Genomic DNA, 26,072 nt, shown 5'->3' with positions numbered 1-26,072 from the left:
ATATTGCATTAATATTGCCCTATACCAGGGGTGTCCAAACTTGGGAACTTTAAGACTTGTGGACTTCAACTCTCAGAATTCCCCAGCCAGCATGGCTGGCTGGGGAATTCTGGGAGTTGAAGTCCACAAGTCTTAAAAGTTCCCAAGTTTGGACACCCCTGCCCTATACCGTAGAATTCAATATAGTTACTGCCCTGGGATAGAAGCTGTTTTTCAGCCTATTTGCCCTTGTTTTCATTGTCCTGTACCGTCTGCCAGATGGTAATAGTTCAAAAAAAAAAATGGTGCCCAGGATGAGATGGATCTTTAAGAACGTTTTGAACTTTCTTAAGGCATCGGGAGCTATAAAGCTCTTCCAAGGAGGGGAAAGGACAACCCATGATCCTCTGGGCAATGACGTTGACCCTCTGGAGCACTCTCCTATCTGCCACTGTGCAATTGGCAAACCATACGCAGGTGCAGTAAGTTAAAATACTCTATATCAGGGGTGTCCAAACTTGGGAACTTTAAGACTTGTGGACTTCAACTCCCAGAATTCCCCAGCCAGCATGGCTGGCTGGGGAATTCTGGGAGTTGAAGTCCACAAGTCTTAAAGTTCCCAAGTTTGGACACCCCTGCTCTATATGGTGCAGCAGTAGAAGGGAACCAGAGGAAGGAAGAGGAAGGAGGGAGGGGGAGGGATGGAGGGAAAGAAGGACGAGGCAAGGAGGGAGGGAGGGAGGAAGGAAGGGAGGGAGGGACAAGGGAGGGAGGAAGGAAGGAAAGAAACAGCAAATGTTCTGCAAAATAGGACAATGTGCTTGGTCATTTGTGTCTCAAATGAGAATTCTGGATTGATTTCTTTGACGATTCATTGATTTGTTTCCTTGGCTGTCTGTAGTATCCTCAGGAGTCTTCTCCAAAGCCAAATGTGTCAATACTCTTCTTCTCCTGATTCTTCAAAGTCCAACTTTTGCTTCCATGGAATGACCCAGGGAATAGCAATAGTAATTATTAAGCTCATATACCTCTTCGCAGTGCTTTTACACCCCTCTCTAAACGGTTTACAGAGTCAGCCTATTTGCCCCCCCAACAATCTGGGTCCTCATTTTACCCACCTCGGAAGGATGGAAGGCTGAGTCAACCTTGAGCCGGTCAGGATCGAACTGCTGGCAGTCAGCAGTTAACCTGCAATGCTGCATTCACTGCTCATGATGGATGGATGGATGGATGGATGGATGGATGGATGGATGGACTGATGGATGGATGGATGGGCAATAGCACTTAGGCTTTATATACCGCTTCACAGTGCTTTACAGCCGTCTCTAAGCGGATTACAGAGTCAGCTTATTTCCCTCCAACAATCTGGGTCCTCCTTTTATCTGACCTCAGAAGAGTCAACTTTGAGCCAGTCAGGATTGAACTCCCGGCAGTGGGCAGAGTCAGTCTGCAATACTGTATTCTAATCACTGCACACCACGGGTGGGTGGGTGGATGGGTGGATGGGTGGATGGCTGGCTGGCTGGCTGGAAGGAAGGAAGGAAAGAAGGAAGGGAGGAAGATAAGAAGGAAGGAAAGAAGGAAGGAAAGAAAGAAGGAAGGAAAGAAAGAAGGAAGGAAAGAAGGAAGGAAGATAAGAAGGAAGGAAGGAAGGAAGGAAGGAAGGAAGGAAGGAAGGAAGGAAGGAAGGAAGGAAGGAAGGAAGGAAGGAAGGAAGAACAATAGCTTCTTAGTGTTTTACAGCCCTTTCTAAGTGATTTACATCAGGATCAAACTCCAGATTGTAGGCACAGTTAGCCTGCAATACTGCACCATGCTCTTAGTTGACCAGATCCGTGGCTTTTACGAATCCAAGGAAAAAAACGTTTAGCCTAACACCACTAGTGGTCCTCGGCTTACAACTATTTGTTTAGTGACAAAGTTACAAAGGACTGATTTACGACCATTTTCACTCTTCCAGCATCTCCAAGGTCACATGATCAAAATTTGGATGCTTGGCAACTGGCATGCATTTATGATGGTTGCAGTGTCCAAGGTCATGTGATCGTCTTTTGTTTACCTTCCAACAAGCAGAGTCCATGGGAAGCCAAGTTGACTTAACAGCTGTGTTACTAACTTAACAATGGCAGCGAGTCACATAACAACTGGAGCAAGAAAGGTCATAAAAATGGGGCAAGACTCACTTAATTTCTGTGTCGCTTAGCAACAAAAATTGTGGGCTTTATTTTGGTTGTAAGTTGAGGACTATCCATATTGTGGACCTCAGTCAGAGGCTCACAGATGCTAACCAATGCCTATGACAGGTCAAATCAGACCTTGGTTGGGTTTGATGCATGAAATTAGGCCATCGCCCATTCTTCAGTGAAGGGATGTAGTTCCAAAACTTTTGGAAATCTTCTATATATAAACAAAAGCAAGATACCACTCACTCATCACGAAATCTTCAGAACCATAAAGCGTACAAACCTGAAATTTGGCACGTATGTTCCTCTTTGCTTCTAGGTGCTTGCTAAGAAAGGGTTTTTCAAAACAACCATCAAATCATTCGCATTTCTTATACAGTAATTAACACGCTCTGATGCTGAGGAGTTAGGACATTCTACTCCCCCTCCCCACCTGAAAAGAACTCAGTTCCAACTGCCAGTTGTCTTATATTAACACGCTCTGATGCTGAGGAGTTAAGACATTCTACTCCCCCTCCCCACCTGAAAAGAACTCTGTTCCAACTGCCAGTTGCCTCACATTCCGTTACCTCAGTTCAAACTGACAGACGTTCCACTCCTTCACTCAAGAGCTGTTTGGGGCTTCTTACAGTACTAAACGTTGGTACCTCACCAAAATATCTACGCCTTCCACCTATGGAACTGCTTCCGAACTCAAGGCAGCGGGAGCGATATTCCCATATGTGTTTCAATCACCGACCACCACTGAGCCAATGGATTGGCCTGGAGTGAACCGGATTTCTCCTGCATTGCCCGATCATACAGTTTCGTCACAAAGCTTCGATATCCAGCTAGTATTTTATTAAATTATTTTGCTCAACAAAATCAACAACCCAACAGAAGATGAAATAGCAAAAAATGTGCCATCTTTTTCCAAAGATCAAAATCAGCTATGGGAGGCAATTGTTTTACTCTGCCTAATGGTAGGAGAGGCCTTGCACTACTGCACAATTTGTGTGTGTTTCCCTTTCAAAATATAACAAAAATCCGGAAACTGCAAAACAGAAATAGGGGAATCATAAAACACTGCCACCAAGTGGCAATTTCTGCAAGATGACTCACCTCTCTAGGCACGTCCTTGTACATGGGTTCACACAACCCGTTTAATTCTAGACTGGGGTTAACAAGTAATAAACCCTGCCCTCATTTACCATGCTTTGCTTAAGCAAAATGGCAGATTAGGATGCCTTTGTGTGATAGCCTGGGATTTACACAACTGCAAAGACGGTCATGCCTGCAAGCCATCTTTTCTTTTGGACTTCAGGCCTGCCACACTTTCTACTACCTACTTGCTATTGTGGGAAAATGGGAGGGGGGATTGTACGGAATTGGGTGATATGTAGCCATAATAATATTCTTCTTAGAAAGCCAAGGTCATCTTTGTCTCTGCACCTGGCCGGAACTGGATGGGTGGAAGCTTCTAATGTGGCAGTGGAAGATTGGACCATGTGATGGACTTGTGGGTGTGGGGCAGTGGTGGGTTTCAAAATTTTTTAGAACCTCTTCTGTAGGTGTGGCCTGCTTTGTGAGAGTGGCTTGCCAGCCGTGTGACCAGGTGGGAGTGGCCAACTTGTAAAATGTGATGAAACTCACTTAACAACGTTCTTGCTTAGCAACCAAAATGTTGGCTCAGAAACTCTGGCATTTGAAGCACGCAAGTCTTAAAGCTGTCGAGTTACAAGACCCTTGCATCCTTAACCCTTTAGGAAAAAAACCACAGTGGTGTTCAAACTTGACAGCTTTAAGACTTGTGGACTTCAACTCCCAGAATTCCTCCTCTCGCTCTTCATCTTGATGATGTGTGGATGGGCAGGGAGAGGGAGATGGAACCGGTTCTAAACGGCACTGTAGATTTGTGGAACCTCTTCTATAGAAGAGGATAGAACTGGCAGGAACCCACCCCTGGTGTGGGGACAACATCTTGAACTTTCAACTGGGTGGGGAAAACCTGGAAACTTCGGGTTTCCCCAGATGTGCCAACATGGCTCTTTTAATAAATTGGAACTTTGAGGAATCCTTTTCCTCAGACTCTGATTTAATTTCGGACGCTATTTGCAACAATCCTAACAGACAGGTTTCTCCAACTCGGTTTCAGTTGAAGGTTAAACTTGGTTGGGTTAAGCCAGCCAAGATGGCTGCAGTAAAGGAAGAGACTTGCATTGCAGATGAAATTTGCTATCTGCATACAATTTATGCACTGAAACTGATGACCATCGGATGGCCTCAGTTACAGGTTGCTCTCGACTTAAGACCACACGGATGGGACCGGAATTTCCATGGCTAAGCAAGGTGATTTGTTTAGTGAGGTGCATCCGATTTTAAAATCTTTTCCCCAGAATTAAACAAATCTTGCCATTCTTAAGTGAATCTGGTGATGGTTAAGCAGATCTGGCTTCCTACATTGACGCTGTTTGTTGGAAGCTGGCTAGGAAAGTCACCAATGGTGGACCACGTGACTTTGGGAGGCTGTTGTAAATACAATGCTGCCTGCCCGGGGCCCAAATTTTGATCATGTGACCGTGGGGATGCTGCAACCGTCGTAAGTGCAAGGACCGGCCATAAGTCAGCTTTTTCAGTGCTGTTGTAACTTGGAACGGATGCAAAAGGCATGGTTGTAAGAGCAGGAGTACCTGTTGTGTAACCATGAATTCAGAAGTGAAATTCTTCTGGAGGGGACAATATTTTTCGTCAGTCAATACCTTGATGAAACACATCATTAATCAATCAGTCTGGAAAGACTGTCTGTCACCCTTCAAGTTTCCCACCCACCCTAAAACTAGAGCAGAAGCAGAAGGGGAGAGGGGGACGATTATTGCAGTCCCCATTCTAAATATTTTTCTTCTTGTTTACTTTTTACTCTAAGCGACAACAAAGAAAGCGGAAAAGAGAGAGGAAGTAACAACTTCCTTTCTGCCAGCTATAGAAAGATTTGAGAAATGGCTAGCATATGATGAACTCAGGCATCATGGCTTGTAAGCTGCCAGCATTCAGAGGTGAGCTAAAACGGTTAGAAGCAGAGGTGGCATTCAGCCAGTTCGCCCAAACTGGTAGCGGAAATGTGTCCGCTCACTCGCCCTGGCTCTATGCTGTCCTATTTAGGCACATTTCTTTGAGGCCAGGCACATGTGCAGAAGGCAGGGGCAAGTTCTGGCTGCTGTTACTGCCGGTTTGCTCGTGTGCGCTTGATGTGTGGCATGCATGGTACTAAAAAATGCTTCTGCGCTTGAGCAGAAGCCAAAAACAAGATGGCACTGCCTATGGCGCCGCCGAGAGAACCGGTTCGGGGGAGTTCCAGCAACACGGACCGCCAAGTTACTAACCTATTCGGTCAAACCGGACCGAACCGGTAGGAGCCCACCTCTGGCAGAAGGCGAGGGGCATGCAGGCGAACCAGTGGTAACAAAATGTGAAACCCACCGCTGGTTAAAAGAGGTAAGTGTTCCAAAGAAGGGATGACCATGTAGGGATTAGGGAAACTCATCTTTTTTGATACAGGTAATCCTTGATTTAGAACAGTTCATTTAGGGACTGTTCACCAAACGGCACTGAAAAAAGTGACATTTTTTTTTTCACATTTAACAGCGTTACAACATCCCCATGATCCCTCGATCAAAATTCAGACATTTAGCAACTCGTATTTATGATGGCTGAAATGTACCAGGATCATGTGACGTCCTTTTGCAGCCTTCTGATAAGCCAAGCCAATGGGGGGGGGTAGCCGGATTCACTTAACGACCGTGTCCCTACCTTAACAACTGCACTGATTCACTTAAGAACCATGATCATAAAAGGGAGGGAGGGAAACTCGTTTAGCAAACATCTTGTTTAGTGACATCCATTTTGCAGGCTCAATGGTGGTCGTAAGTCGAGGACCAGCCATACTGGCATCAAGAGGGCAGAGCCGATGGAGAAATCATGTTATGTTTAATAGATGCTGTAAACCGGCTGGACTCAGGCAGGCTGATGAAGGATTATTGGCAGTGAAGAGGTTGGCTCCATTGCCAGGATGATAGATGACTTGGCAGCTCTCCGGTAAACGCTCTTCGCAGATCAAAGTTCAACGTGTCTGTATTCGTTGTTTTAAAATAACCTAATTGCTCCCACTAAATGGGTGCAAATCCCGACTACGGTGGAACTGCAGGCTGGAAAGCGAATTGCCAAATGCCCAACGTGACTCTAAGGTAAGGAACCTCGGATTGGAGACTCAGACATTGCAAACGTTGATGCCACGTATGCCAGACAGCCATAGCAACAGCACTGAGACTTATATACCACTTTGCTGTGTTTTCCAGCCCTCTCTAAGCGGTTTACAGAGTCAGCCTATTTGCCCCCAATGATCTGAGTTCTCATTTTTACCCACCTCGGAAGGACAAAAGGCTGAGTCAACCTTGAGCTGGTCAGGATTGAACTGCTGGCTGTGGGCAGAGTTAGCCTGCAATGCTGCATTCTAACCACTGGGAGGGAGGGAGGGAGGGAGGGAAGGAAGGAAGGAAGGAAGGAAGGAAGGAAGGAAGGAAGGAAGGAAGGAAGGAAGGAAGGAAGGAAAATAGCAATAGCCCTTACACTTATATACCGCTTCGCTGGGCTTTACAGCCCTCTCTAAGCGGTTTACAGAGTCAGCCTATTTGCCCCCAACAATCTGGGTCCTCATTTTACCCACCTCGGAAGGACGAAAGGCTGAGTCAACCTTGAGCTGGAAGGATTGAACTGCTGGCTGTGGGCAGAGTTAGCCTGCAATGCTGCATTCTAACCACTGGGAAAGAAGGGAGGAAAGAAGGAAAGAAGGAAGGAAGGAAGGAAGGAAGGAAGGAAGGAAGGAAGGAAGGAAGGAAGGAAGGAAGGAAGGAGGGAGGAAGGGCAATAGCAATAGCACTTGGACTTATATACCACTTCATAGTGCTTTTACAGCCCTCTCTAAGTGGTTTACAGAGTCAACCTATTTGCCCCCAACAATCTGGGTCCTCATTTCACCCACCTTGGAAGGATGGAAGGCTGAGTCAACTTGAGCTGGTCAAGATTGAACTGCTGGCTGTGAGCAGAGTTAGCCTGCAATGCTGCATTCTAACCACTGCAAACGATGACCTGCATGTTTGAGAATCTCCATGGACAATCAGAATAGAACTGGAAGGGACCTTGCAGGTCTTCTAAGCCAACCCCCGAAGAGCCTATATTCTAGACACGTGGCTGTCCAGTCTCCTTGGAAGCCTCCAATGATGGAGCACCCATAACCTCTGAAGGAAAAGTTGTCCCAGAAGTTGTGGGTGCTTCATCACTGGAGCTCCTGAAGAAGAGACTGGACAGCCACTTGTCTGAAATGGTGTAACTTTCTTAATTAAGATGGAGGAAACTTTTTAGCCAGGTCTACCCCATATACCTGTGGCCACAGAAGGTGGACATTCCTCATTTCAAACCTACCACCTGGTGCAAAGCCTCCCATTCAATTCTGGAGCCGACCGGAAGTCCAGTTCCCCCACCATAGTCTCCGAATGCAGCATCCTTTTTCCACTGCCAACAGGAAGTCCAGTTCCCCCCTCCCACAGTCTCCTCCTAGCACTACGTTTGTTTGTTTGTTTGTTACAAATATCCTCTTCCATGAGGGGTCTTTGGTGCTCTCTTAAGCTTGGTTGTTTTCTTCCAGACGTTTCATTACCCAAACTAGGTAACCTCATCAGTGCCACAATCCAGCCAAAGTGGTGTCACTCAACATGTTGGGTTTGATTATGTTACTTAGATGGGTCATGAAATGTCTGTAACAAAATAATCAAGCTCTAGAGCAGTGTTTCTCAAACTTGGCGACTTTAAGTCCTGTGGACTTCAACTCCCAGAATCCCCCAGCCAGCATAGCTGGCTGGGGAATTCTGGGAGTTGAAGTCCACAGGACTTAAAGTCGCCAAGTTTGAGAAACACTGCTCTAGAGAGCAGCAAGGACCCCACAGTCCTCCTCCTCCTCCTCCTTGCAAACCCCACTTCCTTCTGGCACTGATGATGTTACCTAGTTTGGTAATGAAATGTCTGCAAGAAAACCACCAAGCTCAGAGAGCAGCAAGGACCCCTCATTTCAACCCTGAACTACACATGAATTCTCCTTTGCCGATTCTCTTCTATTCTTGGAGTTCTTGGGAGTCAGTTTCCATTTTGCCAAGACACAGGTAAAAGTGTTGGGTGAGGGAAGCCAACATGTTCTTTTCCTTGTTTATCTTGGTTTGTTTTCCCTTCATTATAAGCTTGAGAGCCTTCTTGCTCTCTCCCATTTTATTTCAAGCTTATTCAAAATCTCTATGGATGACAAGCGAGATCATATCTTCCCTGGAGTTCAACCCAGGTTTCTATGTTGTATTTTCTGGCAATATGGAAGCATTTGACCGGGAAATCAGGGATATGGTCCATTTTAAACTTTAAAAACAGTTCAAGTTTAAACTTTCTGAACTTCCATTTAAAACTCCTCAGCTTTAAAAGTTTAAACTTTTAAAACTTTTAATTTAAAAACCTTTATGAGAACCATGTTTATTTTGCTTTGGAAAATTTCCCCCCAAATCTGACTCTGAAGCCGCTATTAAAAATAGGAATACAAAAATTAAAAATAGTACAGAGGCAGAAGGCGGTTTATTGGGCTACGTAGCTGAATTAGAAGAACACAGGAAATGGCTGCATTTTAGGTTGTTGGTTCAACTACCAGCGCTGTAAGAATAAGATCATCTTTCCTGCAAACCACTTTGGCATGTATATTTGTGAAATGAAAAATGTACCCATTTTAATTTTAAAAGAAGAAGAAGAAGAATTAGCCTTTGGTGGTGACTCTTTGGCAGAAGATATTTCCCAATTGCTCCTACTGAATCTTTGAACTGGATATGCCGAAGGCTAGGGATGTGTGAGAATTTTATTGTTCGTTTTTCTACGGGAAAGTGCTGTCACTTTACATAAAAGGGAGAGATGGCTGAGATGCAGGAGGAAGGGAGAAAGGAAGATCAATTTATCTCTCCAGACAGAAAGGTTCAGAAAGTGCTCCCTTCAAAAGTGACGGGGCCCATTTCTTCCTTTTGACAAAATCTGGTTATGTTTAGTATAGAATAACCTCCACTCAAACACATTCAGGAACATTTACAATCCGAGCAGACAGTTAAAAAGAGATGAATCAGAAAGCAGTGGGATACTAGCTTTCTGAAGTCAAAATGCATTAGATCTCCACGTCAAATTTAATTTCTAAAAAACAGGCTTGACTTTCCCTGACACAGGACAGAAATATAAACTTTTACCCCCAAAGAAAGAGGTAAGAATACAGGATTTGTCCGTAGTGAGGTTGATTGAGGTTCAACCTCTCCTTTTGAAAATTTGGTGGAATTTATACGCGTCCAAATTGCAATTCTTCTTCTTCTTTCTCTTCCTCCTCCTCTTTTTCTTTTTCCTCTCATTCTTTTCTTCTTCCTCCTCTTTGTCTTCTTTTTTCTCTTCCTCCTCCTCTTCTTTCTCTTCCTCCTCTTTTTCTTCTTCTCTTCCTCCTTCCTCTTCCTCCTCCTCCTCTTCTTCTCTTTTTCTTTCTCTTCCTCCTCCTTTCTTTTTCTTCTTCCTCAGAAAATTAGTCCAGCTGCCCCCTTTCAAAAATAAAAATCACTTTTGATATGACTGTGAACCTGGATGACTGAGAATCTTCATAGACACTAAAACGGCAATCTTCAAATGCACATCCAACTCTAGACAATTGTTACAACTCTTTTCAGATTCATCTTTAGCATACTTAATTATCCTAATTAGATTGTCTATTCTTTTCGTCCGGGACCGGTAAAATCAGCTTAATCAACTCAGTGAATGAGTTTGATCAGTAATTGTTGAGATTTTGTGAGGCTACAATTTTAACCTTTTCTCACTTCCTGCAAAATCTTCAGAACTTCTGGAAATGAAGGGTAAATACCAATATTATTCTCCTAATTATCCATCATTTCTCTGATCTTCTCAACTAAACAAGCAGATTCTTGCCTAGGAAAACTCGTGCCAGACTACACAAATATGTTCTGGTTTTTTTCTGGATGCGATTTTCTACACAAGAGCAACCGAGCTGTGGTGACACTTGAGTCAGGATATTACATTCGTGTTCAGGATAGCCATGCCCAACCTAGGAAAAAAAAGTGGAGCTTCTTTGTTTAGAAGCAGTCTATCCTTGGCCCATTCTTGAGAAGTTTTAAGATTTATTTACATACGATTCTTGCCAAGCCTTCAGAACTTCTAAAAATGAAGGGCAAATGCCTATATCCTCCTGGGAGCCCATCGGAGTCGGTAAAGAGTGAAATTACGAGCTGAACTCTCTTTTATCTGTAAAATGTAGGATCCCTGCCTTTCCTCGAAGGAGTAAATCAGATCTCTTAAAAACCGATCAGCTTCTGCACTTTAACCTGAGTTAGTTTAACCAGTGAAGTCCAGGCATTTTGTTGGCTTAGGGTTTGTTGGCTTGTGCCTAGCCAGACAATGGGCTAATTCAGCAGTCAAGCATGTCGTACGAACCCAGCCATGTTTGCCAATTTCCAGAGGGATAACTGTGGTCTGTTGAGGCAAACACAATAGACAGTGGAGGCTTTGTTCACACAAGATAATTATCGGGGGAGAGTCGAAATGCGGTTTGATCAAATCGCCCAACTTGGTGGGGATTGAATGACACTCAAGCAAACGTTCGGAGCCTGGTTTCGCACAACTCACGAGGCTGCAATGTGATCGCGTCGTTCGGCCTTCGCTGTGTAGGATCCCGTTTGCAACATCCGACAAACCTGGATTTCTGCAAATGCAACAGCTCCGCGATTTACTTAACTGGTTGCTTAACGATGGCACTAAAAAATGGAACTTACAGCTGGACTCGTCACACTTAACGAACCTCGAAATATCCCCAGTCATTTTGATCAAAACTCGGGCACTTTGCAAAATTGGAAAAACAGGGGAACTGCACATGAAGGGGAAATCATTAGGAAAATTTCGATCTGCCCTGAAATGGATAAATTGACATGGGAATGGAAGATTAAAGATGAATCAGAATATTATAAGATCTGGGATAAATTTTATCGATGGTTTTGGAATATAAAAGGGAAAGCCCAAAATAGGGATGAGCCAAGATTCATAGAATGGAGACTAGAATTATGTAGGAAATGATAAACGCGAGAATGTATGAGATAAACACAAACCAACACCGCTGGAAATAGGTTACTTTTTTCCTTTTTGTAAATAGGGAATGGATCAAATGTTAAAAAAAACAGGGTGGCTACAATGTACAACTGAATATCTTAGCATGTAGGGCATAGATTCTGCCAGGACGATTTACAGTGTCCAACCTTTTATGTTTAATTTTTAAAAATTAATTTTAAAAAAAAACACGGGCACTTTGCAACCGGTGTATATTAATGATGGTTGCAAACGTCCAGAGGCCTTGTGATTGCCATGTGTGGCCTTTCCAATATGCAAAGTCAACGGAAGAGGTTGGATTGGCTTAACAATCAGGCGATTCGCTTAACAACGGTGGCAAAAAAAATCAGGTTCAACTCACTGAGCAACTACCTTGCTTAGCAACAGGAATTCTGATCCCGTTGTGGCCGCAAGTCGAGGACTACCTATAGACTCTGTGTTAAACAATAATCCCAAATCTCGTGGCTTAAGCAACGACCAGGCGATTCACTTAAGAACTGTGGCAAAAAAAAAAAGGGTTTTAAAATCAGGTGCAACTCATTTAACAACTGCCTTGCTTAGCAACAGAAATTCGGATCCTGCTGTGGCCATAAACTGAGGACTCCCTGAACCCTCTGCATTCAAGGATATCCCCAAATCTTGTGGCTTAAGCCACAGGCCATGCTGAACTATCCTAAAAGCCTCTTTGGTCTGATCCTGCACAGCATTTCCACTCCAGAGAATCCCAGGTGAGACTCCCAGGTGCCTAGCCTCTCTGCCCCTGCCCCGCTTTTTGCACGCGGCTGTTTTCCCACGACCAGGCCACCCGAGGCAACCCCAGCCCAAGCTCTCCTGGGCGACCAGCAAAAGCAGGACGTGAGCTGCTGCTCTCTGCAAAGCAGGAAACAGGAAATCCAGCAGACGAGGCGAGTGTCTGTGTGCGCGCGTGCAAGAGGCAGAAAGGGAGCCAGCGCGTGCAAGGAGGATGGTGCAGGATAGGACGCAAGAACTGGGGAAGAATACCCCCCCCCGCTCTTCCCTTTCTGCTTGCTTTCTCCGGTTTTGCAACGGGTAGCAGCCCAGGACCCCCGACCTATTCTCCGCGCTCTCTGCAAACTCGATTGCTTCCCCCCTCTCCCCATGGAGTTAGCCTGCTCCCACGCGAGGAAACCCTCCCCGGCGTGGATCTGCCCCCTTTCTGAAGCCAGACCCACCGGAATGCGAGGGGCCACGCTGGACAGCACGATCCCACGCGCCACGCAGCCAAGGGAATTAATTCTCCGCGTGGCTCGCACGCTAGAGTTGCAGCTTTGGTGGATCCGCGCCCCTACCCGCGCGAGTCTTGCAAAAGGGGCTCCTTTCCCGACGCGTGAAAATTGCGGATCGGGCTCCGCCGGTGGTAGATTCCCATCGTCCCGGATTTGCGACGGCTGTCTCGCTTTGGACGGCGAGGAAAAAGGCCCGGTAGGGGGGCGATCCAGGTGGAAACATAATCCTGTATGATTATGTTGATGAATCATAATGAAGTATAATCGTAATCATGTTTATATTTCTATCTGTTATATCTGCTTGACAAAATAAATAAATAAAATAAAAGTTTTGGAGGGACTTGGATTCCTAAAAGCAACAGGAGAGAGAGAGACAGACAGACAGACAACCCCCTCCCCAAGTACAGGTAGTCCTCGATTTGCAGCAGTTCGCTTAGTGACCGATCAAAGGTACAACGGGACTGAAAAAAACGACTTGACCGTTTTTCACTTATGACCGTTGCAGTATCCCCTGGTGGCGTGATCAAAATTCAGACCCTGGACAAGTGACTCGTATTTACGACGATGGTAGTGTCCCAGGGGTAGCATGATAACCTTCTGACAAGCGAAGTCTTAACAGTAGTTGGGAGGCATCTTGGAGGTCATCTAGTCCAACGCAGGAGGCCTATACTAGGGATTCGAACCGCTGCACGGCTGACCTTTCTGATCGACAAGCTCAGCGTCTTAGCCACTGAGTCACTTAGCTGGATTGACTTAACAACCGTCTTACTAACTTAACTGCAGTGATTCGCTTAACAACTACGGCCAGAAAAGTCCTAAAACGGGGCAAAACTCACTTGTAACAAATGCCTCCCTTTTAACAACGGAAATGTTGAGCTCAACTGTGGTCGGGGACAGGTTGTAAAAAAAAAAAAAACCACCCACCCCATGTAATGAGCTGGGATAGGAAACGAGTCCCCCCCCCTCCCCATAGTGCAGTGCTGGTGCCAAACTGCGGGCAATGGGAATTGGAGTCCAAAACTCAAGAAAGGTTTTGAGATGAAGCCCCAACTCGTGGAATTGGGGTTGGGGAAATCGGGACATGCGTGGGAATAACTCGTCCTCCTCAACCAGGGCCCTCTCTTCAGACCAATGCAAGTACAGCTGCACTTGAAAAAGCGAGGTGAAGCAAGTCACACACAACATGTGTGAATCTCAAAGTGCTTTTTTTCAAGAGGCCACTGGACCTTCTTTGTTTTTCTTTGAAGATGTTTCCCTTCTCATCCAAGGAGCTTCTTCAGCTCCGAGCTGAAAGTCCAGTTGCCTCTTGGAAAAGCGCCTCTGGGGACAACCATGACCTGGATGACTGAGAATCTCCATAAACACGTGAGAATGCGCATCCATCCTCCAGGCAGCTTTCACTGACCTGCTTAAAAACACATGTAGCTCTTTGGAAGACAGTTTCCGGATGATGCTAGGTTCACCCAACACACTTAACTTCAACACCCCCCCCCTTTTTTCCCCCCCCTCAATTCTCACAACCTCTCCTCCAAGGAACAAACTCCAAACTCGGTCCAAACTACGTTTTTAGCACATTGCACAACTTTTACACGTGGTCACCCTCTCCTCCGATCCGGTTGACTCGGTTGGTTACCAACACAGACAGCCAGGTCTGTGGGAACTCAAAGAAAGAAAGAGAGAGAGAGAGAGAGAGAGAGAAAGAAAGAGAGAGAGAGAAAGAGAGAGGGAGGGAGAGAAAGAAGAGAGAGGGAAAGAGAAAGAAAGAAAAGAAAGAGAGAGAGGGGAAGAAAGAGAGAGAGAAAGAGAAAGAAAGAAAGAAAGAAAGAAAGAAAGAAAGAAAGAAAGAAAGAAAGAAAGAGGGCTTCCCACTCCCTTCCCCACCACACCACCCTGGCTTGGAAAGCCACCCCCTCCCCACTCTCCAAAACCTACGGGACTCTGAAAAAAAGAAAAAAAAAGAGTTGAGAGAGGAGACCACGCCGAGAAGCATCCCGCTCACTCTCTCTGTCGCGCGCGCGCGCGCCTCTCCTCCACCCCCGCGCATGCGCGCTCCTCGCTCGCTCCCCACCCCTCCTTGCGGGCAAAGCCCTTCGGCACGGCTCTCCCTGTCCTGTACCTTTTTTTTTCCTTTCCTTTAATGGGCGGCCGGAGGAGGAGGAGGAGGGGGGGGAAGGGAGGGAGGGAGAAAGAGAGACGAGTGGGCGGGGCCGCGCAGGCGCAGCGGGGAGCGCTGGCGGGTTTTCTCGCTCCTCTGGCGCGCGGCGCCTCCGCCCCCCTCGGATCTCCTCAGAGGCTCCGAGACGCCTCAGCGGCGGGTGGCGGTGGCGACCGTTGGCCGAGCAGGCGAGCGCGGGGTGTCCTCCTTCTCCCGCGCTTTCCGGCTCCTCGTCTCGCCGCCAGCCGGCTTTTTCCCGGGCGTCCAGAGAGGAGGAGGAAGAGGCGGCGGGACGTCTTTTGCTGGTCCGCCGGCCGGCCGGCTGGCTGGCCGCGGCGCCTGCCGCGCACCATGCCGCGCGTCGTCCCGGACCAGCGGAGCAAGTTCGAGAACGAGGAGTTCTTCAGGAAGCTGAGCCGGGAGTGCGAGGTGAGGCGGCGGGGCGGAAGTGGGGCGGCGGCGGCGGCGGCTTTCCCGCTCCCATCATCCCCAGCCGGCTCAGTTGGTGGGTTCGGGAGTCCCATCATCCCCAGCCAGCTTTTCTCCTCGTTTCTAGCTCTGTCTCTGGAATTGCCGTCATCCCCAGCCAGACTTTCCTCGCTGTGCCAGATCCCACTTCCCTCCCGCTTCGGGGTTTGGGAGTCCCATCATCCCCAGCCGGGTCCGTGGGATCTCTGCTCGGTTGGTGGGTTCGAGATTCCCATCATCCCTAGCCAGACTTCCCTCCAGTTTCTGGTTTGGGAGTCCCATCATCCCCAGCCGGGTCCGCGGGACACCTGCTCGGTTGGGTTCGGGATTCCCATCATCCCCAGCCAGCTTTCCTTCTGTGGTCCTTGTTTCTAGCCCTGTCCCTGGAATTGCCGTCATCCCCAGGGTGCTGGATCCCACTTCCCTCCAGTTTCTGGATTTGGTATTCCCATCATCCCCAGCCAGCCTCTGGTGGTCCTTCATTCCATCTCTCCCCTAATCGTTGGGCCGTTCCCATCATCCCCAGCCTGATTTCTCTCTCTAGTTCCTGGGTATGGAATCCCGTCATCCCCATCTAACTTTCCCTCTGTGCCCATTCATTGCTCCCATCTCCCTCATTTGTTGGTTTGGATTCCCATCATCCCCAGCCAGCCTGCCTTCTTTGCCCCCTGGATCCCTGTTTGGGTTTTGACGTCTTCTCTTCCCAGTTTTTCTTCGACACAGCAACTACAGGTAGTCCTCGATTTACGACTACAATCCAGACCAAACTTTCTGTTGTTTCAGAGCGAGTTTTGCGCCGTTTTGCAACTTTTCTTGCCACAGTTGATAAGTGAATCGTTGCAGTTGATAAATTAGTAGCCCGGTTGTTAAGTGAACCTGGTTTCCCTATTGACTTGTCAAAAGGATGCAAAAGGGGATCACGTGACCTTAGGACACAACAATGGTCATAAATAGGAACCGGCTGCCAAGCGTCTGGATTTTGATCAGGTGAATAAGGGGATGATGCAGCAGTTGTAAATGTGAAAAACGGTCTTAAGTCACTTTTAGCAGGGCTGTTGTGACTTCGAACGGTCACTAAATGAACTGTTGTAAGTCGAGGACTGCCTGTGCTCCCTTTTTCCTCCATCCCCCTCAGGTTTTCAGTTTCACGCTCTCGTGTCCAGCCAGATTTCCGGTACTGCTCCTGGCCGCCAGCTTCTCCTTTCCCTCCCCAAACTGGTGCTCTCTAGATTTCCATTATCTTCAGCCGGTTATCTTTTTTGCAGCCACCTCATCTTCACCCACTTGACGATGTGCAAACAAGTGAGCTGTGGATCCCCATCATTCCCAGCCAGTCCTCCTCCTCCGGATACATATGTTGGGCTTCTGCTCCCATCCTTCCCAGCCCGTCTTCCACTTTCTGATCCGAACGCCAGTCCTCTTCTCCTTTCATCCCAAACCAGTCTTAATTGTTCAGCCCTGTAACCCAGCCAGCCTCAAGCTGTTGGGCTTTGGGATTGAACTCCCATCATCCACAGCCGCCAACAAGCTCTGCTCCTGGACAACTGCCTTGCCTTAGTCTTTCCCTAAACTGGCGCCTTCCCGACTGGCACAGCTACATGAGCCATGTGCAGAGAATGGCAGGAGAATGTCATGCCTTTGGAGGCACTCACATCGGACTACATCAGTCCCAGAGACTGGAAAGCCCCCTGTCTTCCCCCAAGCCTCCCTCCCCAGGCAGGCAGCTGTCCAACTGAAGTTGTGTAAAGAAGGAAATCGAGTGTCAGATCCCATCCTGCCATGGTCATCAGTTTAGGTCCTTGTGGATCGCAGTTCCACTCCGTCAGATAATAAAGCGGTTGGTCTGTGAAGTGCAGGAGCATGCTTTTTTTCTATTGCTGGAAAAGAGCTAATAATGTCTACCCTGTTGGAAATGTACTAAGGAAAGGCAGCATTTGGTCTTCCTTTACCTTTTGCTGGAGTCAAAGCTGTGTGCAGGTATCTACCTATCTTGATTTTATTTATTTTTTAAAGTATTTTTACCCTACTTTTCTTCAGTTGAGAAAGCTTTGGGTGCTTTTGAATGAACAGGTTGCCATCCTGTATCTGTGCAGGAAGAAAGCCCCACAATCATCTCTCAGAAGTTACAGACTGTCTCTGTCATTTTTTTTACTCCAGGGAATTGATGCTCTCCAGATCCACTTCAGTTCCCATCATCCCCAATCAGTCTAGCCAATCCTGTGCAGCCTGCAGATGATGGTATTTGGTGCCCTATGAAAGTTTCTGAAGTTGGGGAAGGTTTAAATTATAAAATGAAATGAAATCCATCATGTATAAGATTTCAGCCCCATTTCCAAGTATTTTTACTTGGAAGTAACCCCACTTTCCTCCCTGCCCCCATGCAGGAGAATTCTTAAAGTTACAGTTACTTGATAGCATGAGCCTCAAGGTGGGGGGGGGGGAATTAAAGGGGGTCCTTACTGAATTTAGGGATGTGAAGCTTCTGCCTTTTCCTGTTTTGTACACACAACTGATCTGCAGGGCTCTGTACAGAAAGAAAAAATTACTTCTCCCCCTCCCCCATTCCATTAAAAAAATTGCATTGCTGTTGATTAGTTGGAAAGTTGAGGAATATCTACCTTCCTCTTCTGTACTGATTACTTTTCATGGATAATGATGTTGAAAAAAAGATCTGCTTTACAATCAGCTTAGTTATAACTCAGTATAAATGGTGAGACTATTTTATAAGATGGTAACAGTACACTTCTACAAATGTTAATTTGAAAGCAAGCTCTGCTGTTTTCATTGAGTTTCATTGGATCCTAAATGGGTTTATAATTATAATTCAAATGAATATGATTGTAGCAACGCACAATGGAAGAGTGGCGTAAAATCCACCTTAATTGTCTTGATATTATATGTACTAGAGAGCTATGGTTAAAGCAAGGATTAAGAGTTAAGCACCCATGTTTTGATTGCATTTCTGATATTAGCACAGCAAATTATGCTTTTGCCATCCTTTTGTATCATTCAAGGGATGGATAATGATTCCTGGAGAAAGATAAAAAGGATCCACTGGTTATGTCCTGGTATACATTTAACCACTTTTAAAATATAACTTTGGTGTTTATTGATATTAAGTAAGAGAAAACTCTGTTTGTAGTGTTGATATATTTGCTGTCTGTATATGACCCAGACAACTCATATTTATCCCAGATTAAACTCAGTTGAAGATGATCCTATATATAATTGAGGTAATCTGCACTAGTAAGAACCACATATTCCAGAAAATTTTATTCCTATACCTTAAATATGCAAAGCGACAGTAAAAAATATAAAGTGCCGAAGTTGTCAAATTTAAATTAACTAGAATTAGTAAAAAAATCATTTTCTAGCACAAGAGAGCTGGATGCTATTTTAACATTTATAACAACAAAAAATATAGTGGGAACTTTCCTACAATATATCTAAAGGTGTCATGTTGTGAATATCCCCCAACTTCCTTATGGACCCATGCAGCTCCTGTTTCTCTTTTTTCATTTTCTATTCTGAGCATCCCACTCATCTCTGGTATTTATTGCCTCACATCCTACCAGCACCATTAAAACAGAAGTTCAGTTTCCTTATGTTCTTTATTTCTGCTACTGGAGGTGGGCCTTCTCACTTTCTTCCTTGCTGTCCCCAGTTGAATGGGAGACACATGGAATATTCCCTTTGCCTTAGACACCACATGCAGCTCAAGTCACATATTATTGCAATATAACCTTTATGTGGATGTGCATTTGCCCTAATCTTTATATATAATATGAAATCAGTAATCTATCATCTGTTAGGTTACTGCAAAGGATATTTATTTATTTTAATGGACTGATTCACTTTAAAAAGGTTTAATATATCTCTTCATGTTCTGCTGTCAGTTATGTTTATGCCTTATGATCTTCCTATGAAGATGGCTAGAATTTTGTTTTTTATGGCTATAATCCCATCCTCTGACTGAAAAATTCTGTAACTTTAGAAGGGCAGGCCTCTCTTCATGTATTTCCTTGCTTCTTAGGCAACCATGTTCTATTTTTTTTATCCTGACTCCAATATTTTTTCTTTGCCTCTTATAGTTTGCTATAGCACCTGAATACAAAAGTGGTAAAGTAAAAATTGGGAATTCTGTAAATATATATATATATATATAATTTGTGTTAATTTAAAGTTGGTAATGGGTAGTGGCATACTGTAACGATATTTCAGAGAATTGTCCTTGCTTGGCTTCCACAAAAGTAATATTCACATTCTAACCATCATCTCTGCAGGCTTGCCCTTATCTCTTTGTTGATACTGTAAAACAGGCATAATTCAATTTCTGATTTAGCTCCTGCTCTTTGCAGATTAAATATACTGGCTTCAGGGATAGACCACATGAAGAAAGACAAGCCAGGTTTCAGAATGCATGCCGGGATGGACGATCTGAGATAGTAAGTTTATCCATTTATATTTTTATTTAAGGTATTTGTGTCTTCAATTTGAACTGCTTGGTGACTCGGGACAAACTGCACGATTTTTAGGAATCTAGCCCCTTTCTTACGTTAGTTCTCATCTGTTAGCATTGGTCCTTCTCTCTCCCTATGCCTTTCCCTATCTGCTTGCTGCACAATGTGAGGGAATTAAGATACAGATTACATAACTAAATCTTATTTGAAATAATACCGAATGTAAACTAATTAAATCCAAATTTATAATTTAAACTGCATACTATACAGTACCAAGTTAATCAACATGTTACCTCTTCTTAGAGTTTTTGTAATAGTTGTTACATATAAAACAGAAAATATCCTTCAATTTTCCTTCCATTTCACATAAACTAGAAAAAAATGGCCATTTGCATTTTTTCCCCTTCTGTGTCATTCATTTATTTAAGCAAGGCATGATGTTACTGTTTATCTGTTTACTCATACTTTAATGGTCTAACTCTAGGCATTTGAGGTGGTTTAGAAAAGTATGTGCTTAATTGGCAGTTTTTAACAGTTAAAAAAAAAGCTTGAATCTCTGTCTAGGTTTAATTACAATACAGTAAAAATTGTATAAGAAGTCTAAACTAAATAAAAATTCATGTGCCATCAAAAACACTGATAACATTCTAGGAGGAAAAATTCTCATCACTAACTATTGCTAGGCAGGAAGGACTGAGAAGGGGCTTTCAAAGAGATAAATTCAAACTGTAATCTATCTTTATTTACACTAACAAAATATGTACCGTGTTTCCCCGAAAATAAGACAAGATCTTATTTTCTTTTGACCCCCTGAAATAAGTGCTTGGCCTTATTTTCAGGGAGGTTTTATTATTTTTGAGGTGCAGGAGGCGGCGAGCGTGGTCACCTCATGGCTACTGCTGCGTTGCAATATTTTCAGGGAGGGCTTATTTTTGGAGGAGGGCTTATTTTAGTGCGTGTGCTCAAAAGCCCAATTGGATTTATTATCTGGGGAGGTCTTACTTTCATGGAAAGTGGTAGCTAAATGTGGGTTAGAACAGAATGCTACCATAGCTTCTGTACCTAGTTATTTTTTTAAGTTTTTTTAAAAAAACTTGGAACACTTCTAAGAGCTTGGTTACAGGAAAGATTTCTCAAGGCTAAGGATTATTGGATTCCAAAAAATTTCATTATTCAGCCATGTAATTGGACATAATGTTGATTGTTTGAAAGGACTGAATGGAATTCATGGCTTATTTTAGTTTCTGCTTAATTGTGATCTACTATATAGTAAGGTGATGTGTAATATTTAGTTACATGGATTTTTTGTATCCATTGTGATCTTCAGGTGTAACTTTTAAAACAGCAATGAGGATAATCATATATTTTATGTTGAAGGCTGACATAGATACTTGTAAGAACCCTTGAACATCCTGATAGCATATACCCTATGGAAGCTTTTATCTTTCACAAGAGTCATAATTAAACTAACGTTTGCTGAGTTGTTACTCAGTAAGTAGCATGGGACTTGTTTGTTTCACAATATTTTTTCCATTATAGATTGGCCTCTTCATAAGGTCTATCTTATATAGCAATAAGGTTACCTTCTACAGATCATGGATTTCCATGCCCTGAACAGTAATATTTGCCCTGAATTAATTAGTTGCATTCAGTCTACACTTTATTTATTAAAGTAAAGCATGGCATATTATGACAGAGCCTAAAGTTTATACACTAAACTCTCACTATTATCAAGAGCCAAACTTAAAGAAGAGCTGTATGTTTTTTTTTTAAATTAACTCATCCTGTTTCAGCAGAACCTGACAAACTGTAGTTAATCTAATTGTAGTTTAGATTTTGAATATAGTTAGAAACTACTACTATTAGAACAGTATGTTAAGAGTTGGCCCAAAGTGTATATATTTCTCATTTGGATCCATAGTTTCCTTTAGTTCCAGAATAAGTGGTATAACAAGTACGCAGCAGCATTCGTACATATTCCCAGACTTTAGTTTGTTTACTTTGCTTCTCTATACTTGTATAAAGTATAGATTTTAAAAAGTAAGAAGGATGATATATTATGTTCAACTGTTAAAGCAAACAATACACCTAGAATTTTATGATAGTGTAAAAATTAGTCAAATCTATCAGAATAAAATTTGTTTAATTGCACACATTGTATCATATGAAGTACCTAAGAAGACTGTCCATTGTCAAGAAAGTTTTATGGTGTACTGTTTGAATTCTTTTAATTGAACTGAGTTTGAGTGCAAGTAGTTTTTCAAAACTTACTTGCACAAAAAGACAAGTTCCCAACAATTACTTTATTATGTTTGTTACTAATAGAAAGGACTGATTTGTTCCTGTGTCAATGATATCTTTCCCACCAGTCACACTCTCGAATTGTAAGCCTCTTAAAGTTGTTACAGAGTTCTAGAGACAACAACTGTTTTGATAAAATAATCTGGAAGAATGCCATCCGGCTGAATGGTTGCTGAATATTTTAATTTATTTTATGGACACATTTCAAGACCGTATGTGGTTACTCATATTTATTTAGCAGCTGATTCACGTGCTTTTACTGCAAAATTGATAATAAAGATAGTTTGTTTACTGTAAACTTGTGTCTAAAAAATTAACATCAATGAATCCTCTGACAACCTTTGTAAGTTGCAAGAAAGTAACATTTGAGTCTCACTTTGCAACTGTACTGCAGACAAATTTGAATGTATTATTTCTGAGGCATTATTTCACTCATGCCCTTCCTCCATTTTTAAGAGATCATAAGGAGATGCATCTTTATTCCACATGTCTTGCAAATGTAGTCTTCTCAACACAGTGGGGTTCTCTAATCTGTATTTTGATTCTGTCACTATGCACCCATAACAAAAAAATGTAGTATAAAGTGAGCCCTAAGTAGGAAATTCCAGTTTCAGGGGGAATAAAAAAGGATTTCCCATTTCAGGTTTTATCAGCCTAAACCATGAGGCTTGTACTGTCTGTGACCCTTTTTCTTCTCCTTCGTGTACCATATTACATAATGCCAAAAGTTCAGGCTTGGAACTTTAAACTAGCTTTGGACATTATCACTTAATTACCATACAGTTTAAAGCATGGAAGAACTACATGTAAAGTTTATGAGCTCTAGGAAATACATTATACATTCCCCAGGTTCAAGTCCCTCGCAGAACTTTCCATATTAATGACAACGTAGTCTGTTTATTTAATACCCGCTCTTTGTTTATTTCATACCCACTGTTGTCCTGAATCTCCTCCATAAGTTTCCCATTTCCCACCCCATTACTTGTAGCCCTTGGCCACCAAAGTGCTGCCTTTTCCTAATGCAAGGACTTTAGTTAAATCCCTCATCATTTCTATATTCATCTGAGCATAGACATACTTCTATAGTGCATGGCTTAACTACATTCAGCTTTGTCTTTTACTGCAGCAAATACAAACTGACTTATTTCTGGTTCTTTTCACCCTTGCTCCTATGTCTCCAGAAATTCAAAAATGAAAAATAGAATTCAAATTGGAAACAAATCTTTTTTAAAAAACACAAAGGGGAAGAGATCTGACTTAATGGTAAATTTCAATGATGTAACGTTCTTTCTAGCTTTCTGGTTTTTGCATGTGCAATATTCAGTATATTTTGGAAAAAAAATATGAATGGGATTTCTATTTTTCTTCTCATCCTCTCTATGATATTAATACCTAAAGAACCCCTTAAGGAAGTATTGAATCTCAAGGGAGGCTACTGATTTGTTTTATTATGTCCTGGAATCCTATTGATTTAAGATAGATAGCACAATCACCTGACTTTGCTGTTAGAAGAGTTATTCTGGCAAATGCTTTACTCCCTTACAAAGTCTGTTTTATTCTCGAACTGATTCCTAAAACACCACTATATGCATATTGAGACTATTTGTGTTTGCTTGGTTTCCTTTGGCATATAGTTTGCTTTGATCCTGACTTTCAGTTTTTGAAGAAATACCTAGAGCTGTGCCTACATACATATATACAAATTCTTGACTTCAATAGAAAGGGGTTAATTAATATTTCCAGCAGCATATTTGGAACTAATGTTTTAATGAAAATGTTATTTTCAATATCTGCGTTCATTTTCCTTCCTGCTGTTGGGAGTTCCTCTAATCAGTTTGTGCAATACACATCAGTCTTGTGTTCCTCTATTTGTGTGACTGATGGAAAGAATTTGAAATTGACAGAAGTTTCAGTAAAGAATGCTCAACCTTTTGCTTGATGTACTGTACAGCTCCCCAGATGATTCAAAGGGGTAAATCTAACTAAAACTGAAAGCGCTTTTTTTATAAAATTACCAACAGCAGGAAAATGTATCTTATAAAACATTTGAGTGCTAAAAAGTCACGCAGGAGTTTCAGACGGTACTTTGAATTTTAACGTCTCCAAGAACAATTTATAATAAAAGTATTGATTCCATATAAGTATCTTATTTCTCCAGCAACCTGTAGCAAATATTGTCAAAATGAAATCAGATGTTTGTGACTTAGTACTTAAGAAAAATGATGAGTGCATATTTTGGACTTTTGAGTATTCTCAACGCAGTTCAGTTTTAAGACATAAGACTGATGTAAAAATAAATGAGTGCTTGCATAATTTATGTAATGCCTTGCTCCCTGATCCTGTTTGTATTGATTTTTCTAAAAGGCTTTTGTGGCCACAGGAACCAATCTGTCTCTCCAGTTTTTTCCGGCCAGCTGGCAGGGGGAGCAGCGGCAAACACCAACCCGAGAATATGTTGACTTTGAAAGAGAGGGAGGCAAGGTAAGGACAAAAGGGATAGATGGCAATCCTTGAGATCTGTCTTCCAGAGGTTTTAAAACCCCAAAACTTTAAAGCATTATGTGGAATGAATGTGCTATGTCTTTACACATATCCAATTTTATGGAGACTAGTTGCCTGAAATTCTGCTGTTTTCCAGCAAATTGTCTATGCTGTCTACAAAATGTTCTGAAGCCCCACATTACTGTTTCAGTAACAGTTCTGTAGATAAATTTGTATCTGTTTATAAAGAATATTTTTTCTGCTTGTTAGGAGTGTGTTATCTCCAGTGGCCTTTAGATATTTTTTTTCCATTATCAGATCTTGTTTAAAATTTGTATACACAATATTATCCTTAAGAACTGCAAAAGAACTCTATAACCCTGTGTAATACTCCTTTTGCTAAACAGTGAAATATACATGGCATGCAGAGATGTCAACAGATAGCAATGATGTGTTTGTAAGGGTATTTCTGACAGCATTCAGAACGGTTAGATTCCAATTCAGCATTCAAATGATTTCGGTTTATAATCAGCTTAACATATGGCAGTTCATCTCCATAGACAGGAAATCCTTGTAGAAAAGAGTACATATTAGAAAACACAGATAATGGTATTTGTTTTTCTTTCAAAAGTAGCCAGTGAAAGTAATGCCACCCTGAATTTGAAATTCCATGTGTATTTTTAGAACCCCAAAATTGCATTGGTCTCATTTTGCCTAACATTACTATGTTTTGCCTGTCGAAATGCTTAGTGTGGTTACAGTAGATAAAATCTGCACAGAATGTATTTGATTAACTGTACCAAGGGTGAGCTCCTTTCAACCTAATATAGGAACAAAATAAATTATTGTTCTTCATTATTGAGTAATGTAAAAGATAAATTTGCTTATAATTCTCCAGACGTGTGTGCGCTTCTTTAATACCTGTGTATTACTCTGTTTCACCAATCCTTTTTTAAAAATCAAAAGAAAACTCTTATAGTACATAGACTTCTAAAAGGAATTACATTAGAATAAAAACCGCTGTTTCCTTTTGCACAGTGTTCCACCATTTAGCATTTCAGCCTTTTCCTTGTACTCTGGAAATGGTCTGTTCTTATGAATGCACTTGAATTGTTGATACAGGTCCGGACGTTTTGCACACCCTTCCAGTTTAAAAATGTGTTCCTTTTTCTTCAAGCTTCCCATTTTAACTTCACTTCTAGAGAAGTATAATTATTGGTCATAAAAAAAAATCTTAGGTGGGGGGGGGGAATTCAGTGACATATTTCTCATGATGTTTAATTTGTCACAAACGCACATAGTTAAGTTTGCTGGCTTTTCTATGCAGTCCTTCTCAGTGCCCCAAAATCCAGTGGAGCCTTGTGTTGCTATTTTCATGCTGCTTTCCATAATTTGGGTCTCTCGCTGTCAGGGAACTAAAATACTATAGGGGCAAGTAGAAATTGTGAGCTAATAACAGAAGAACTCTAAAATACAATCACTTTTACTTCCACTTTTCCCTGGTATGTTCAATTTGGATTGAATTTTTACATGGAAAACAACCGCCCCTTAATTTTTTAGCCCCAAATTCAAAGCACAACAAGCAGGCTTTGGTTTGGTG

The 26,072-nt window shown here is 42.9% G+C and overlaps 2 protein-coding genes across 5 annotated transcripts in view; one reads left to right on the top strand and one right to left on the bottom strand.

The window, feature by feature from the left end:
* Positions 1–26,072, bottom strand: part of B3GNT9 (UDP-GlcNAc:betaGal beta-1,3-N-acetylglucosaminyltransferase 9) — a 354,533-nt gene that overhangs the window by 199,172 nt on the left and 129,289 nt on the right. The window lies entirely within an intron of this gene.
* The window catches only part of CBFB (core-binding factor subunit beta), a 43,494-nt gene continuing 32,271 nt past the window's right edge, over positions 14,850–26,072 (top strand). Inside the window, exons 1-3 of one of the 4 annotated variants that reach the window (XM_081963399.1) lie at positions 14,850–15,191; positions 19,589–19,675; positions 24,356–24,472. In XM_081963399.1, the coding sequence (XP_081819525.1) occupies positions 15,114–15,191; positions 19,589–19,675; positions 24,356–24,472 (282 nt within the window). In that variant the 5' untranslated portion in view covers positions 14,850–15,113. The remainder of the gene's footprint in view (positions 15,192–19,588; positions 19,676–24,355; positions 24,473–26,072) is intronic. The other 3 variants (XM_081963401.1, XM_081963398.1, XM_081963400.1) reach the window with 3 other exon arrangements.

This window comes from Natrix helvetica (assembly GCF_964273705.1).
Source record: "Natrix helvetica genome assembly, chromosome: 10".
In the NCBI taxonomy this organism is placed as follows: Eukaryota; Metazoa; Chordata; class Lepidosauria; order Squamata; family Natricidae; genus Natrix; species Natrix helvetica.
Note: the sequence above shows the minus strand (reverse complement) of the source record. Positions and strands in the feature narration are given on the sequence as shown.